Here is a 12,751-nt window from a genome sequence, read left to right as displayed (position 1 = left end):
CCATAGGCAAATCCAACCCCAAGTATGGCTGTTGGTCGAGTCTTTTAAGTTCCCAAACATGTTTTTTAGGGATACAGGAAAGCAATCATCTAGTATACATCTGATGAAATGTGTCTGAGCAAGCATCCTGACTGTCACAGAAATGTGAATATAGCCCATGAGGAAGAAGGGAAGAAAAGATTGAGGAAGGTACTATTAGTAATCAGAATTTCAATCATATCATCCCCAATATTTTTTTTAAATTTCCAATGCTCCTTAAATACAGGAATCCATACTAGGATCATGAAGGGAAAATGACCCAATCATGGAAAATTTAGAATTTGTTCCAAATAACAGTCTATTTCTTCTCTCTTTATGTCCGTGACTACACAGAATTGAGTACTGGTCCCACTGCTAAGAAATTTTCTTAGGAAAATCCAGGATCAATACAGGCACAGGGCACAAAAAACAGGTAGTGCAATGGTTACAGTGCCAGGCCTAGAGTCATGAAGACCCATCTTCCTGAGTTCAGATTTGGCCTCGGACACTGTATGGCCCTTGGCAAGTCTTTGTTTGCCTCAGTTTCCTCATCTGACCCCAAATGGGGTCAACAAAGAGTTGGACATGACTGAATAACAACAAAGCTCTTGTTGCTTCTCTGCACTGAGATCAGTCTTTCATGTGCTTCCCTCTCTTTGGAGCCGGAGCACAAATACTCCCCTTACTTTATCTCAAGCCATGTTCTAAAACAGAGCTACATTCCCCAGGGATGATGGAGAATCTATCCTCTTGACCCTCCCTAGGGTGGGAGAACAGTAATGACCATAGCATAAACACTCAGCTAAGGATTTGCCCTTGTGGGTACTGGAGAACCACATTGCATTTTCTCCAAAGAAGAACTGATGGGAAAACTATACAATGTAATGTAAAACAATTGAAAGCAGGGACTATGTCATTTTTCAACTTAGTATCCCAGGGCTTGATATAGTACCTTGCATGTAATAGATGTTTAAGAAATGTCTGTTGAAATTGAATCTCCATATTCAAGACTGTCTCCAACACATGAAGACAGAGCAAGTGTTGAATGAGGAAAGAGCAAGATTGAAATCTAGGCTCTGATATTTATTTCTTAACTATGTCACCATTAGTAAATCACTTAACCCCTCTGAGTTTCAGTTTTCACAGCTATAAAATGGGTGTGATAACATTTGTACTGCCTACCTCATAGCTCTGTTGTGAGATTCAAATGAGTAAATGTGTATAACATATTTTGCAAACTTTAAAATATTACAGAAATATGCAGTATTATTATCATTTTCTCCTGAGAAATCATATCATCACACATCCTCTCGAGGGAGAACCCCAATCTAGCCAAGACCCTCTGAGTATCTCTAAGTCACATTAATGAAAACATAACACCAATGATCCTGTGACAAAGGATAGAATCTTGATATACCAAGTGACCAAAATTCAAATAAATGTACCACAAGGAAAAAACATAAAATAAGTTTGTTTTGGTTTGTTTTGTTTTTCATGAAAAGACATATACATAGCCCTGAGCCTAGAGTCAGAAAGACTTGAGTTCAAATCCAGCCTTAGACACATACTAGCTGTGTGGCCCTGGACAAGTCACTTAACTTTTGTTTGCTCAATTGTAAAATGGAGATAATAATAGCACCTGCCTCCCAAGGTTGTCAAGAGGATCAAATGAAATAATATTTCTTAAGCACTTAGCACAGTGCCTGAAGCATAATAGGCACTATATAAATGCTAGATATTGTATAGACATATATTCCAAAAGTGATCTGATACAAAGTCAAGCTTTCCCTTCCTCAAAGCTTTCTCTACTCCACCCCACAGCAAGCAAGGACCCAGAGCAAATAAGTGTAATTATCCCTCTACCCAGAACAAATCCATGGACACAAAATCTAGCCCTAGACTGAAAGCTTTCTTGTGATATGTGTGTCTCCCTTGGCACTAATATCCAGGCCATTACTGTAGAGTCATTCATCCTAATGAAATGGAATGCTTTTTCAAGGGGATTTAATTGGTCAGAGTATTCAATGAGGAAGGTAACCAGATTAATTACTTAATCAGGGGCTAACTAGCCATGTTACCTTCTGTTTGTTTCATTTTACTGTTTTCTGCTATAAAACTCTGATATGTATTCCAGAATAAGGCACAGAGGAAATTTTTTTTTTCATGGATGATGGAGCCCCTATGGGATCCCAAGACAGGTAGCCCATTTGCCATAACTCCCCTGACATCCCATCTATGGGAAAGAATTATTCCTTGGAATCCCAATCTCTGCAAAACTATGCTTGAGACCTCCATGGACTTTGGCTAGCTTCGTAGTATCTTGTATCTTCTGTGAATATTCACATCGTACTTGTGTCTCCTTAACCCCTCATCCTTCCCACACAAGCTTTATACAGACCTTTCCTGACAGTAGTATCAGGAGAGAGAGAGAGAGAGAGAGAGAGAGAGAGAGAGAGAGAGAGAGAGAGAGAGAGAGAATATCAATCATTTTGGTCTCTCCATTTCATCCCCCCTTGGGATAGTATATGCTCAGTTTAAGATATGCTTGCTCAAAGCTTTCTCCTTCCTTCTTCTCTTTCTCAAATGCTTAAATTCACAAAATGGCTGTGTTCTGGTCAGACTTATTTGGTTTTGGTCCTATCTGAGTGACAGAAGAGGATGGCAAGAAACACACCTGTATATTAAGGATTTGTATACTTTACTTGCACACACACACACACACACACACACACACACATACATGCACCTACTCATATGCAAATGCACACAAAGAGAGCATATGAATTTGGCTCTGATTGGGAAAACAGGCCCTGGGACAAGAGAAGCTCCCAGACAGTGGGGAATTTCAAAGCCACAGAAATACCAATCACTCTTGGATGTGGTTTGCAGCTTTCAGTTAGAGGGTGCCTCTAGATGCAACATGGAAAACTGTGCATTTTCTACTTTTTGATTTAAAATAAGTAAAAAAGAAAAAAAATGATCACAAGAACCAGAGTTAGAAGGGACCTTAGAGGTCATTTTGTCCAATGCCATCATTTGACATGCAAGGAAACTGAGACCCATGGAGGTGACATAACCTATTAAAAATAGTCAAGTCATTTCCTATTGTACCTCCCACCCCCACCCCAACATAAACACAAACACATCCTCTTTACCAGTTCTCACACTCTGATCTATGCCAAGTTTTTTTTTTCTTTTTCTTTCCTGCCTAAGATCCTCTGAGCTCCTAGGTGAGCATTATAGTGATAAAAGCTCTCCTGCCCAGTAAGTAAGCCACCTGCCCTGGAGACAATCCAGGAAGGACAAATGATAAGGGTTAGGGAAGGAAAGGAGCGTCAAACTCCACCTGCATAAGCATTTGTATCCTGAAGTGTGGCTGAGGTGGAGTCCCCAACTCTGAGTCCCTCCTCTTGAACACAATAGGCAGCCCTCAAACACGGAGGTTATCCTAAGCCCCCAGCAAGAGAAACCTGGTGCCTTAGAGAGAGAATAACCCAACCCACCTCGCTGCCAGGGAATATCATTAGTTCACAGATGCCAGTGGAGGGGTGGGCCTTGACTAGGCTATATCAATGGGGCTATGTTAACAAGATCTAACCTGGAGAGGGGGCTGAGAGAAAGCAAATTCCCCCCAAAATCTATCTCCTCTGGCTTCCTCCAGATGTCTGGGTCTTTGTTCTAGCTGAGACAGCTGTTTCTGCCCCCACCCCCATAGAAAAATGGAAGGAGAAGATTAGGGAGTAAGAAGATAGGTTATCTTCTGCCACTGCAGGTAGGCGATGCCTGCAAAGATTCCTAAGGTAGGGATAGGAGGAGTTGATATGAAGAAACAAATCTCCCCCTCTCTTTAATGGGAAGATGAAAAGGGAGAGCAAGAATTCAGAATTAATGCTGGTGAAAAAGGAGCCCAAAGTTGCATGGGGGTGGGGATGAGAGAGGAGAGATAGGGGCAAAAGTTCCCAAACCTACATCTGAGTTTTCGAGTCAAAAGCAGTCTTACAACAAACACAATCAGATGTCATCATTATCTTCATCTTCTCCAACATAGAGATGCTTTTTCTTAGGTACCTGGGGACTATTTCAAAGCAGAATCTTTTTGCCTGATTTATCCTGATAATTGTTCAATTCTGCATTTTAATCGTAGAGATCACTCACACAGACTTATAGTCAAATAGTACCACCCACAGATTCACAATCACACACAATGACAGTCACACACTAGCACCCACGACCACACAATCACAAGCTATCACCAACAGATACACTCGCACCAGTATCACGCAGACACACAATCACGCAGCACCACACCAACACATTTACATACTAACTGTGGTTATCACCCCTAACATCCGCACTCACATGGACACCACAGAACTCACACCATTCCACCCCTATTCCTATGAGTCTCCTGCAGATACCTCCCCTGGGTCAAACAGCCCTATAACCATACAACGCAACTGTCCTCCGCCAGCCCAGCCGGGCCGGGCAGGAAAGTCTGCCTGCCCCTTACTCACACATAGGCATGATAGATGAAGGCCCAGCCGCGGGGTCTCTCCAGCACGTTGTAGAGGAAATTCTGCAGCTTGCGGTAGAAGGCATTGCGCTTCGGGGGTTTGCCAGTGCCGGCGCCACCCGAGCGGGGCTTGCTGAGGATGCTGCCGCGTTTGCTGCTCTCCGAGCCGGCGATAAGCAATGCCCCGTCCCGGGTGGAGTCGGGGGCCCCAGGGTCCAGCCCAACGAAGCCCACCTTGAGTTTCTTCTCTCCGCTGGGCCCCGGATAGACTCCCCCATTGCGGGATTTCTGCACCATCCTGGCCCCCCGGGGCTGCGCCCCAACTCACTGGGAGGCTGGGCGCGCAGGGCCCACAAGGTTGGGTAGGGAGAGGGAAGGGGGAGGGAAGGGGAGCGTAGGGCTGGGGGCCCTTGGCACTCAAGGGCGGGGGGGAGGGCTCGCTTCAGTGGGGGCGCATGCTGGGAAACGCTGGACAGCACCGAAGCCGTCGGCCGGGGATTAGCATGGCGAAGTCTGGGGCACAGAGCAAGAGGAAGAGCTGGGCTGGTGGGTTGTAGGGCTGTAGGGCCGGAGGCAGACTCTGCGGCAGCTTCCCCAACCTCACGGCGCGCCTGGGAGAAAGGAAACGCTGCGATTGCCTGGGCTCCGCTCAGCTTGGCTCAGCTCAGCCCACTCACTCCCTTGCTCTATCACTCACTAGGAGCCTGCAGCTCAGGCTTCTACCAGGGCTGTCACGGCTCCTCCCGGCCACCATCCGCTCACCCCCCTCCCCCTGCCAACCCCCTCCCCTTAATTAACCCTTCGCCAGCCTGCCTGGCGACTCAGGCAGAGGGAGAGAGTTGGAGAGATAAAGAGGATGTCTCCAGGCTGGGAACCCCGGGAGAGGGTCTGGGGTTTATGCCATAAGTGAGAGCTAGTGATTGACGAAGTGGAGGAGTCCCTTAGCTAAGGGTCCAAGACAGTCCCTCACGAAGGAAAATCAAGGCAGACCCCTGAAAGGGAACCCCTAGGAAATCCCCTCTGATCTTCCCTCCCTCCATATCCACGCGTCGCGTGCGCAATACACCAAATGAAAGAGCAGCTCAACTCTCTGGCCTCACCCTCTCCCAAGTCTGCCTGCAGTTGGAGGAAAAGAAGGGACTTAGCCCCCCAAATCCTCTATATGAGGCAAGAAGACCCCCAAATTCTTCCCACAAGCACCCAAACTTCAGAGCCTCAGGATACAGGCAACAATAAACCACCTAGAAAGACTGGGGCGGAGGGTGGGAGTGGATGGAGGGAAGGGGAGCAGAATGCTCACCAAGGGCAATTAGAAGCAAATCAGTCATTTAACAAACATTTGTTGAACACCTAATGTGTGCATAGTCCCATGCTGGAACAAAAACAATGAGACTGGGTCCCTACCCTTAGCTAGCTCGCAGAAGGTAGGAAAAATAAGAAGGGACTGCAATGGAAGACTGAAATGGATAAGCACCAGGAGACAGACGTGAATAAGGAACAAAGAGCTCTATGAGATCGGAGAAAAGAAGGCAGGGATTCCGTCTACCTGAGGTGATCAGGGAAGCCTCCGGGAGAAGGCTGCTTTTGAGGATGCTTAGAAAGATGAGTAAGTGTTTGACTAGTGAAGATGGGCGAGGGGGGAGAGTAACCGTTCTAAGCAGAAAGCATGGCTTGAACAAAGATGGGAAAACATAAGCTGGATTCCTGAAACAGTGACTAGTTCTATTTGACTAGAGCTGAGAGTGAGGTTTAAGGAACCGTGGAAGATAAGGATGAAAAAGTAGGTTGTAATCAAAGCATGGAGAGCCTCGAATGCCAAGCTGAGGGGTTTTGTACTCTCTTCAGTAGATGACAGGGTGACATGCAAGGTTTTGAACAGGGGCATGACTTTTAAACTCTTAGAACTGGAAAGGACCTAAGAAGTCATTGAATCCAACATTCCACTCAAGATAATGTATACACATATAGGTAACTAAAAATATGTACATGCACATCAAATTGTACACATGTACCTACACATTCGTACTTACACATACATACACATTCACGTCCTCCCACAGAATATAAGCTCCTGGAGAACTGGTTTTCATTTTTATCTGTGTATCCTTAATACATAGTATAGTGCCTTGTGCAGAGTATGTCCTTAATAAATATTTGATTTAAATTGATGAGCTGAGGCAGCTAGGTGGCACCCTGAGCCTGAAGTCAGGAAGATCTGAGTTCAAATCCAACCTCAGATACTTATTAGCTGTGTGACTTTGGGCAAATCGCTTAACCTCTATTTGCCTCAGTTTCTTCAAATGTAAAATGGGAATGATAATAGCCTCCACCTCCCAGGGTTATTGTGAAGATTATATTTATAAAGCATTTAGCACAGTGCCTGGCACATATAAGTGTTACATAAATGTCAGCTATTATCATTAATAATTGTTGAATATAGACATGTTATAAATACAACTGCCCTTTGGAATCATCTTTATCAAAGTGAGCTACCTGAATGACCTTGGGCAAATCACTAAAACCCTCTGGGCCTCAGCTTCCTGATCTGTAAAATTCTGTAACTGGTTCAAAATACTTTAAGGTTTCTGCTGGCTGTAAGTTTATGATCCTATGAAGTCAGGATCAAATATATGATACCTATATTGGTATTTTTATTGCATAATAATAAAAGTACATTCACTATCCACATGAATCTTCTTAGTCTGCATCAAAAAAGAACTTTTCAGATTCTTTTTTTCTATCATCTCCATTTTATAGATAACAAAACTGAGGTACACTATTACACCAAGATCACTCAGCAAGATATGAATAGAGATACACATGGAAGCCAAGTTTCTTAAGTCTCAGATTCAGCCTCATACTGTGGGTCACAATTCTTCCATTTACATATTTTTGTCCCTATGTATTATCACAAAAGTGTGCAAACATCTTCATAATTGGAAGGAATAATTAAAGAAAGTTGAACCGAAGTCCAGCAGAAAAATGCACCTAAATTCCTGGATATTCATTGATATCTAATTTTGTGGCTTCACCAATCAAACATACACAATATAAGCCCATTCTGGTTTTGATTTTGTTCCTGAGATTACATCAGACTGATGCCAAGATCAAAATAGAAAGGCTCTCCAACTTGGAGGAAACCAAGGACACCTGAGTGAAGTATACCTTTCTTACAATGAGATTACCTTTTCCCATTAAGGAAATTATTTTCTGCTTCCTTTCTGGAAGGGCTTGAAGCTTGGGGTCAGTTTCAGTGAGCAGACACACACCCAAGTGAATGGTTTCACTTAAGTGATAGTACAAGACAATCATGTATATAGAAAGAGCTGCTTTCCACATGTACACATATTGAATGCTGGACAATGGATCCCTTAACATCATGTTTTCTTCATGATTTGTAATTTTTTTTAAAAATGACAGTCATTATACTGTAGAAAAAAATGCTTAAATTTGCTATCATAGCACTTTTTTAAATGGAAAATGGATTTTTAGTCAAAACTAGAGTATTATTTTTAGTTTTAAAGTTATTTTGCCTTTTGTACTTTAATATTGAAAATAAGCTATTAATAAAGCATTATTTTTATTTTTAAACAGTTCTTAAGGTTGGCAAGGAAAAACTAGATTGAGAAAATACAAAAATTATATTGATTATAGATTTATTATAGACTGAATGAAACTATACTTTTAATATCAGTACTTTAAGAATCCATGATTTCAACGGTATGGCTACCTTTCCACTGATATAGGTCAAAAAATGGCAACTAGGTCATGCAATGGATAGAGTGTTAGACTTGGAATCAGGAAGAGCTAAGTTCAAATCCTGCCTCAGAAACTTAGCTGTGTGACCCTGAACAAGTCATTTAACTTCTCTCAGCCTTAGTTTCCTTATCTGTTAAGTGGGGATAATGCTAGCACCTACTTCTCAGAATTGTTTAAACTAAATGAGTTAATATATGTAAAGTGCTATATAAATAAAATGCTGGTCCTGGAGTCAGGAAGGCCTGAGTTCACATCTGGCCTCAGACACTTACTAGTTGTATGATCCTGGAAAGTCACTTAACTCTGTTTGCTCAGTTTTCTCATCTATAAAATGAGCTGAAGAAGGAAATGGCAAACCACTCCAGAATCTTTGCCAAGAAAATTCCAAATGGGGTCATGGAAAGCCAGAAATGACTGAACAATAGCAAAATATAAATGCCATCTGTTATTGTTATAACTGCTCCAGGCCTTAGTAAATGGTCTTTATGAGTTTTAGTAAATTTTTTATAGATGAGAAAAGAAAATCATTCAGCAAGGTATGAATAAACATAAGAATGGGAGTCAAACTTAAGTCTCAGATTCAGCCTTATACTGTGGGTCACAGTTCCTTCATTTGCATATTTTTGTTTCTATATAGTTCCACAAAAGTGCTGGGAAAAAAATCATTACCTGGTGCCCAACACTCTGGGAATTTACTCTCATTGTGTAACTAGGCTAATCCTCCCATCCATTTCTAGGCCAATACAGTTTTTACTCTACAGAGAAAAGCTTCAGGAACCCAAGTCACTAACAAATGATGGGACATAAGAGTAACTGCCTCTTCCATAAGACTTTTCCTATTGCCCCCAATAATTAGCCTCCTCTTCCTCCTGAAATTACTTTGTATTATTCTGTATATATTTGATATTCACTTGTTGTGTATATGTTGTATTCTCTCACTCCCAGTAGAATGTAAACTCTTTGAGGGTAAGAAATGTTTCATTTTTGTTTCTAAAACAACACTTTGTGAAAAGAAAAGCACTTAATAAATATTTCTTGAATTGATTAAATTAAATTGAATTGTGGCATTGTCCTTCTAACAAACATAATTTTTAAAATGCTTCTAAATCATTCAATTAAATAAAACAATAATGAAATAATATTTTTTATCAAATAACAGAGAACTAGTTGGATTGGATTTGGGAAATTGTGCAGTGGTAATAATGAACCCAGGCTTGTTCTTCAAGCAACAGTCTATCTTTTTAATAACAATATCTTTCTGGTCACATTATAACACAGTCACAGAATTATATTCGCAGGTCACCCAAAGGACCATAGAGGGGCACATGGTTGTCATGAGCAAGCTACAAAAATATTGCCAGTTGAAAACTGCAGGAGAGGTATTGAAAAGAATATCATTAGAAATATGCTTAACTACAAAAGGAGGTGAGTTAGTCACTTATCCATGAGGGACAGTCCTCACTTGTTCCACTGGTATCCATACAATGAAATGAAATATATAGGAAGTGTCCCATAATCTGGAGTGGATCCCCTGTAGAGGTTTTGTGGAAGTATATGGACAGGAGCTGTGAGTTGATGATAACATATCAATGTGACTATTGAAAAGTAGTAACCATTGAAGTAACACAGTATAATAGTCTCAGACACAAACACAAACCAAGAGAGAAAAGAGAATGAAAAAGACAAGTATGGTTATTATAGACATTATATAAATCCATAATACTTGACCCAATTTATTTGTCATGAAATGGTAGTTAGTACACCAATAAAATTGTGAAAAAAATATTTATCTAAATCATTGTATATTTTCTATGGAAATTTTTGTTAAATGTTATAAGTACTCCATTCTCAATTAAGAAGTCACATCTTCTCTTTAAATGCCAGAGCCCAAGTACCAAAAAACAGAAATCAAACTAAAATTAAATGTAAACTTCACAACAAAATCCTAATAAAATAAACCACAGGTGACCAAAACCTCAAGAACTTCCCAGAAACCAAACTGGTGCAAAACCAAAGGTTATTATCCCAAAGTATATGAATTAAATGTGTTTGTTCCAAGTCAATAACCAAGAATCTTGTTCCCTAGAAGAGCTTCAGATATTAAAATGGTCTTTTATCTTCTTCTGCATATACACAACCAATCAGAAGATTTTTCTATGCAGTTGGACTGACAAAAACCAAAACATTGGCTTCTCCTAAATAACTTCAAGGCTTCCTTAGGAACCTGTCTGAAGATGCCTAGTGTGCCTCTTCATCAATGCACCTCTGATGTTGGATGGCTAGATGAATTTTAGAGAGTTTTTAGGTCTTTGATTTCTGAAGTCCAGTATCTATTCTTCACGGCAAGCCTGATCTTCTTTTTCAGAGAAGACAACCCCCCACTCATTAATTTGATACCTTTGAAAATCTCAGATCATTTTCTCAAGTCTCCTGACTATTACTGGGTGTGAGGTTCCCAGGTGCTGTTTCTTTTCTTCACAGAATACTTTGAAAGTGATACCCAGCCCCGGGGATGTCAAACTGCCTAGAAAGTATTTGTATCTTCATATCTAATGTTCATTTGAATACTACTTGGAGATTCACAGAAGACCTTTCTGTGGATCAAGAAAGTTAAGTCTTTAATCACTCTTTAATTCCTCAGTTTAAAATCTGTCACTTCAAGAGTCAGTTTGTTAATCATTTACATTTTTCATCTTATGTCTCCATGAACACCATGGTTTGTTTAGGTAGATGATGACTTGTCAGCAACCTAGTTCCAATCCACCTTACTAGATTTGTACTTGTGTGTGTATGTGTGTACATATGTGTATATGTGTGTTTTGTCAAGGTTACAGAATATGTAACAGCATGAGGGCCCACATTATGCCTTTTCTTTAGCCTAGGAGCTGTCCTTCAGCACCACAAAAATCTAGCACAGTACTTACTTATCAATTATATGGGTTGTTTATCCATTGCAAATGAAGGGTCAGCTTTCCCCTCTCCTTCTACCTCATTCCCCACCAACCTCCAAAATACTTCTAGTTAGCTTTCATACACTCCAACTAGTATATTTTCAGGATAAGCAAAATTTATCTCTGCTGTTTTCTTATCAATGAGAGATTTGATAATCTCATAAGTAAGAATATGACTTCCAAGCCAATTAGAAATAGTTTTTTGATTGCCTGCTGCTTTGCATTATCCACATAATGGGTTGCATTTCTTTTTTTTTAATTCAGACTTGTGATTTCACTGGTGCAAGGAAATGATCATGGAAAAAACTCCTCCTACAAACACAAATGAGTTATCTAGGGCATTGAGAAGTTAAGTGACTTTCTCAGAGTAATACAACCAAAATAGGTCAGAAGTGAGATTTCAACCAGGTCTTCCTGACTCCAAGTCTTGCTTTCTATCCATTACTCCACAATAACTTCATTTCCTCTCCTGAATATTCATAATTGAGGACCAAATCTATATGATGAAAACAAGCTTTCATATTTCATCTAGACAATAATAAAAGTCCAATTCAGAAATAATCACAAAGCACTGAGATCAGGGATGAAGACATAAGGCCATGCATAAGGGAAATCAGGTGGTGGCCAAATGAGCCGAACAAAAATATCTAAAATATGATCCCACAGGCATTTTTCAGGTGTATATAGCTCTACTCCATCCTGCACAACATCAGTATGATTTTTGGAAGGTAGAACAATGAGAGGCAAAAAAAATCAGGTAGATAGTCTTCATGAGTTTATTTCCAGGTCAAGAATTAGAGGTAGGCAGAAACTCTTTAAGACATTACCAAAACTTTAAGCCATTACCATATCTCATCTCAAAGTTTTAGATAATTTTGTTGACATCCATTTCTTCTCTTCAAAAATGTATTTAATTTTTAAAAAATTTTAAAATGTATTTAATTAAACAAATATTTTCTGAACACTTTGTATGTATAACCTTTCTGTCAATTTGAAGGAACATACAAAAATTAGTGAAACACTGTCCCATCCTTTACTATGCTTGCAGTTTAGAAGAATTTTTGCATTTACACTAACTGCAGCAAAATCACATGACCAGTGTAAAATCACAAATCACAAAAATCACAGCAAAGTTACACATTAGCATGCAGAACTCTAATGTCCCCATCCCCACTCCTTGCTTCAGGATATCAATAACTTCATCAATGCAATCTCACCTTCCACCAATTCATATCTCCATCCATTACTCAAAAAGAGAGATTTTTTTTTCAATTGTTATGACCAAAGAGTTCATCTCCTAGTGGTCAATCTTCTAAGGATAGGTTTATCTATACTTAACTGGGCTGGTCTTCATGTGACACACATATCGTCTGTTTGGATGCACATAAGTTTTCCTGATTGACAGGATCCTCCAGGCCCTGTGCCCCCATGGTATAGTCTTTAAGAATTCAGAAATGTAGCCTTAAACATTAGAAAGAATAATCAGAAGAGGATTTAGTGGATGATTTTG

At 40.3% G+C, this 12,751-nt stretch overlaps 1 protein-coding gene across 7 annotated transcripts in view; it reads right to left on the bottom strand.

Annotated features, from left to right (window-relative positions):
• Positions 1 to 4,828, bottom strand: part of KCNQ2 (potassium voltage-gated channel subfamily Q member 2) — a 154,551-nt gene extending 149,723 nt beyond the window's left edge. For all 7 annotated transcript variants that reach the window (XM_027848578.1, XM_027848587.1, XM_027848600.1 and 4 more), the window contains exon 1: positions 4,533 to 4,828. In XM_027848578.1, the coding sequence (XP_027704379.1) occupies positions 4,533 to 4,828 (296 nt within the window). The remainder of the gene's footprint in view (positions 1 to 4,532) is intronic.
• Positions 4,829 to 12,751: the final 7,923 nt, after the last annotated feature.

The sequence above is a fragment of the Vombatus ursinus genome, unplaced genomic scaffold (genome assembly GCF_900497805.2).
Source record: "Vombatus ursinus unplaced genomic scaffold, bare-nosed wombat genome assembly UNPS02000580.1, whole genome shotgun sequence".
Lineage (NCBI taxonomy): Eukaryota > Metazoa > Chordata > Mammalia > Diprotodontia > Vombatidae > Vombatus > Vombatus ursinus.
This window is presented reverse-complemented; position numbering and strand designations above follow the sequence as displayed.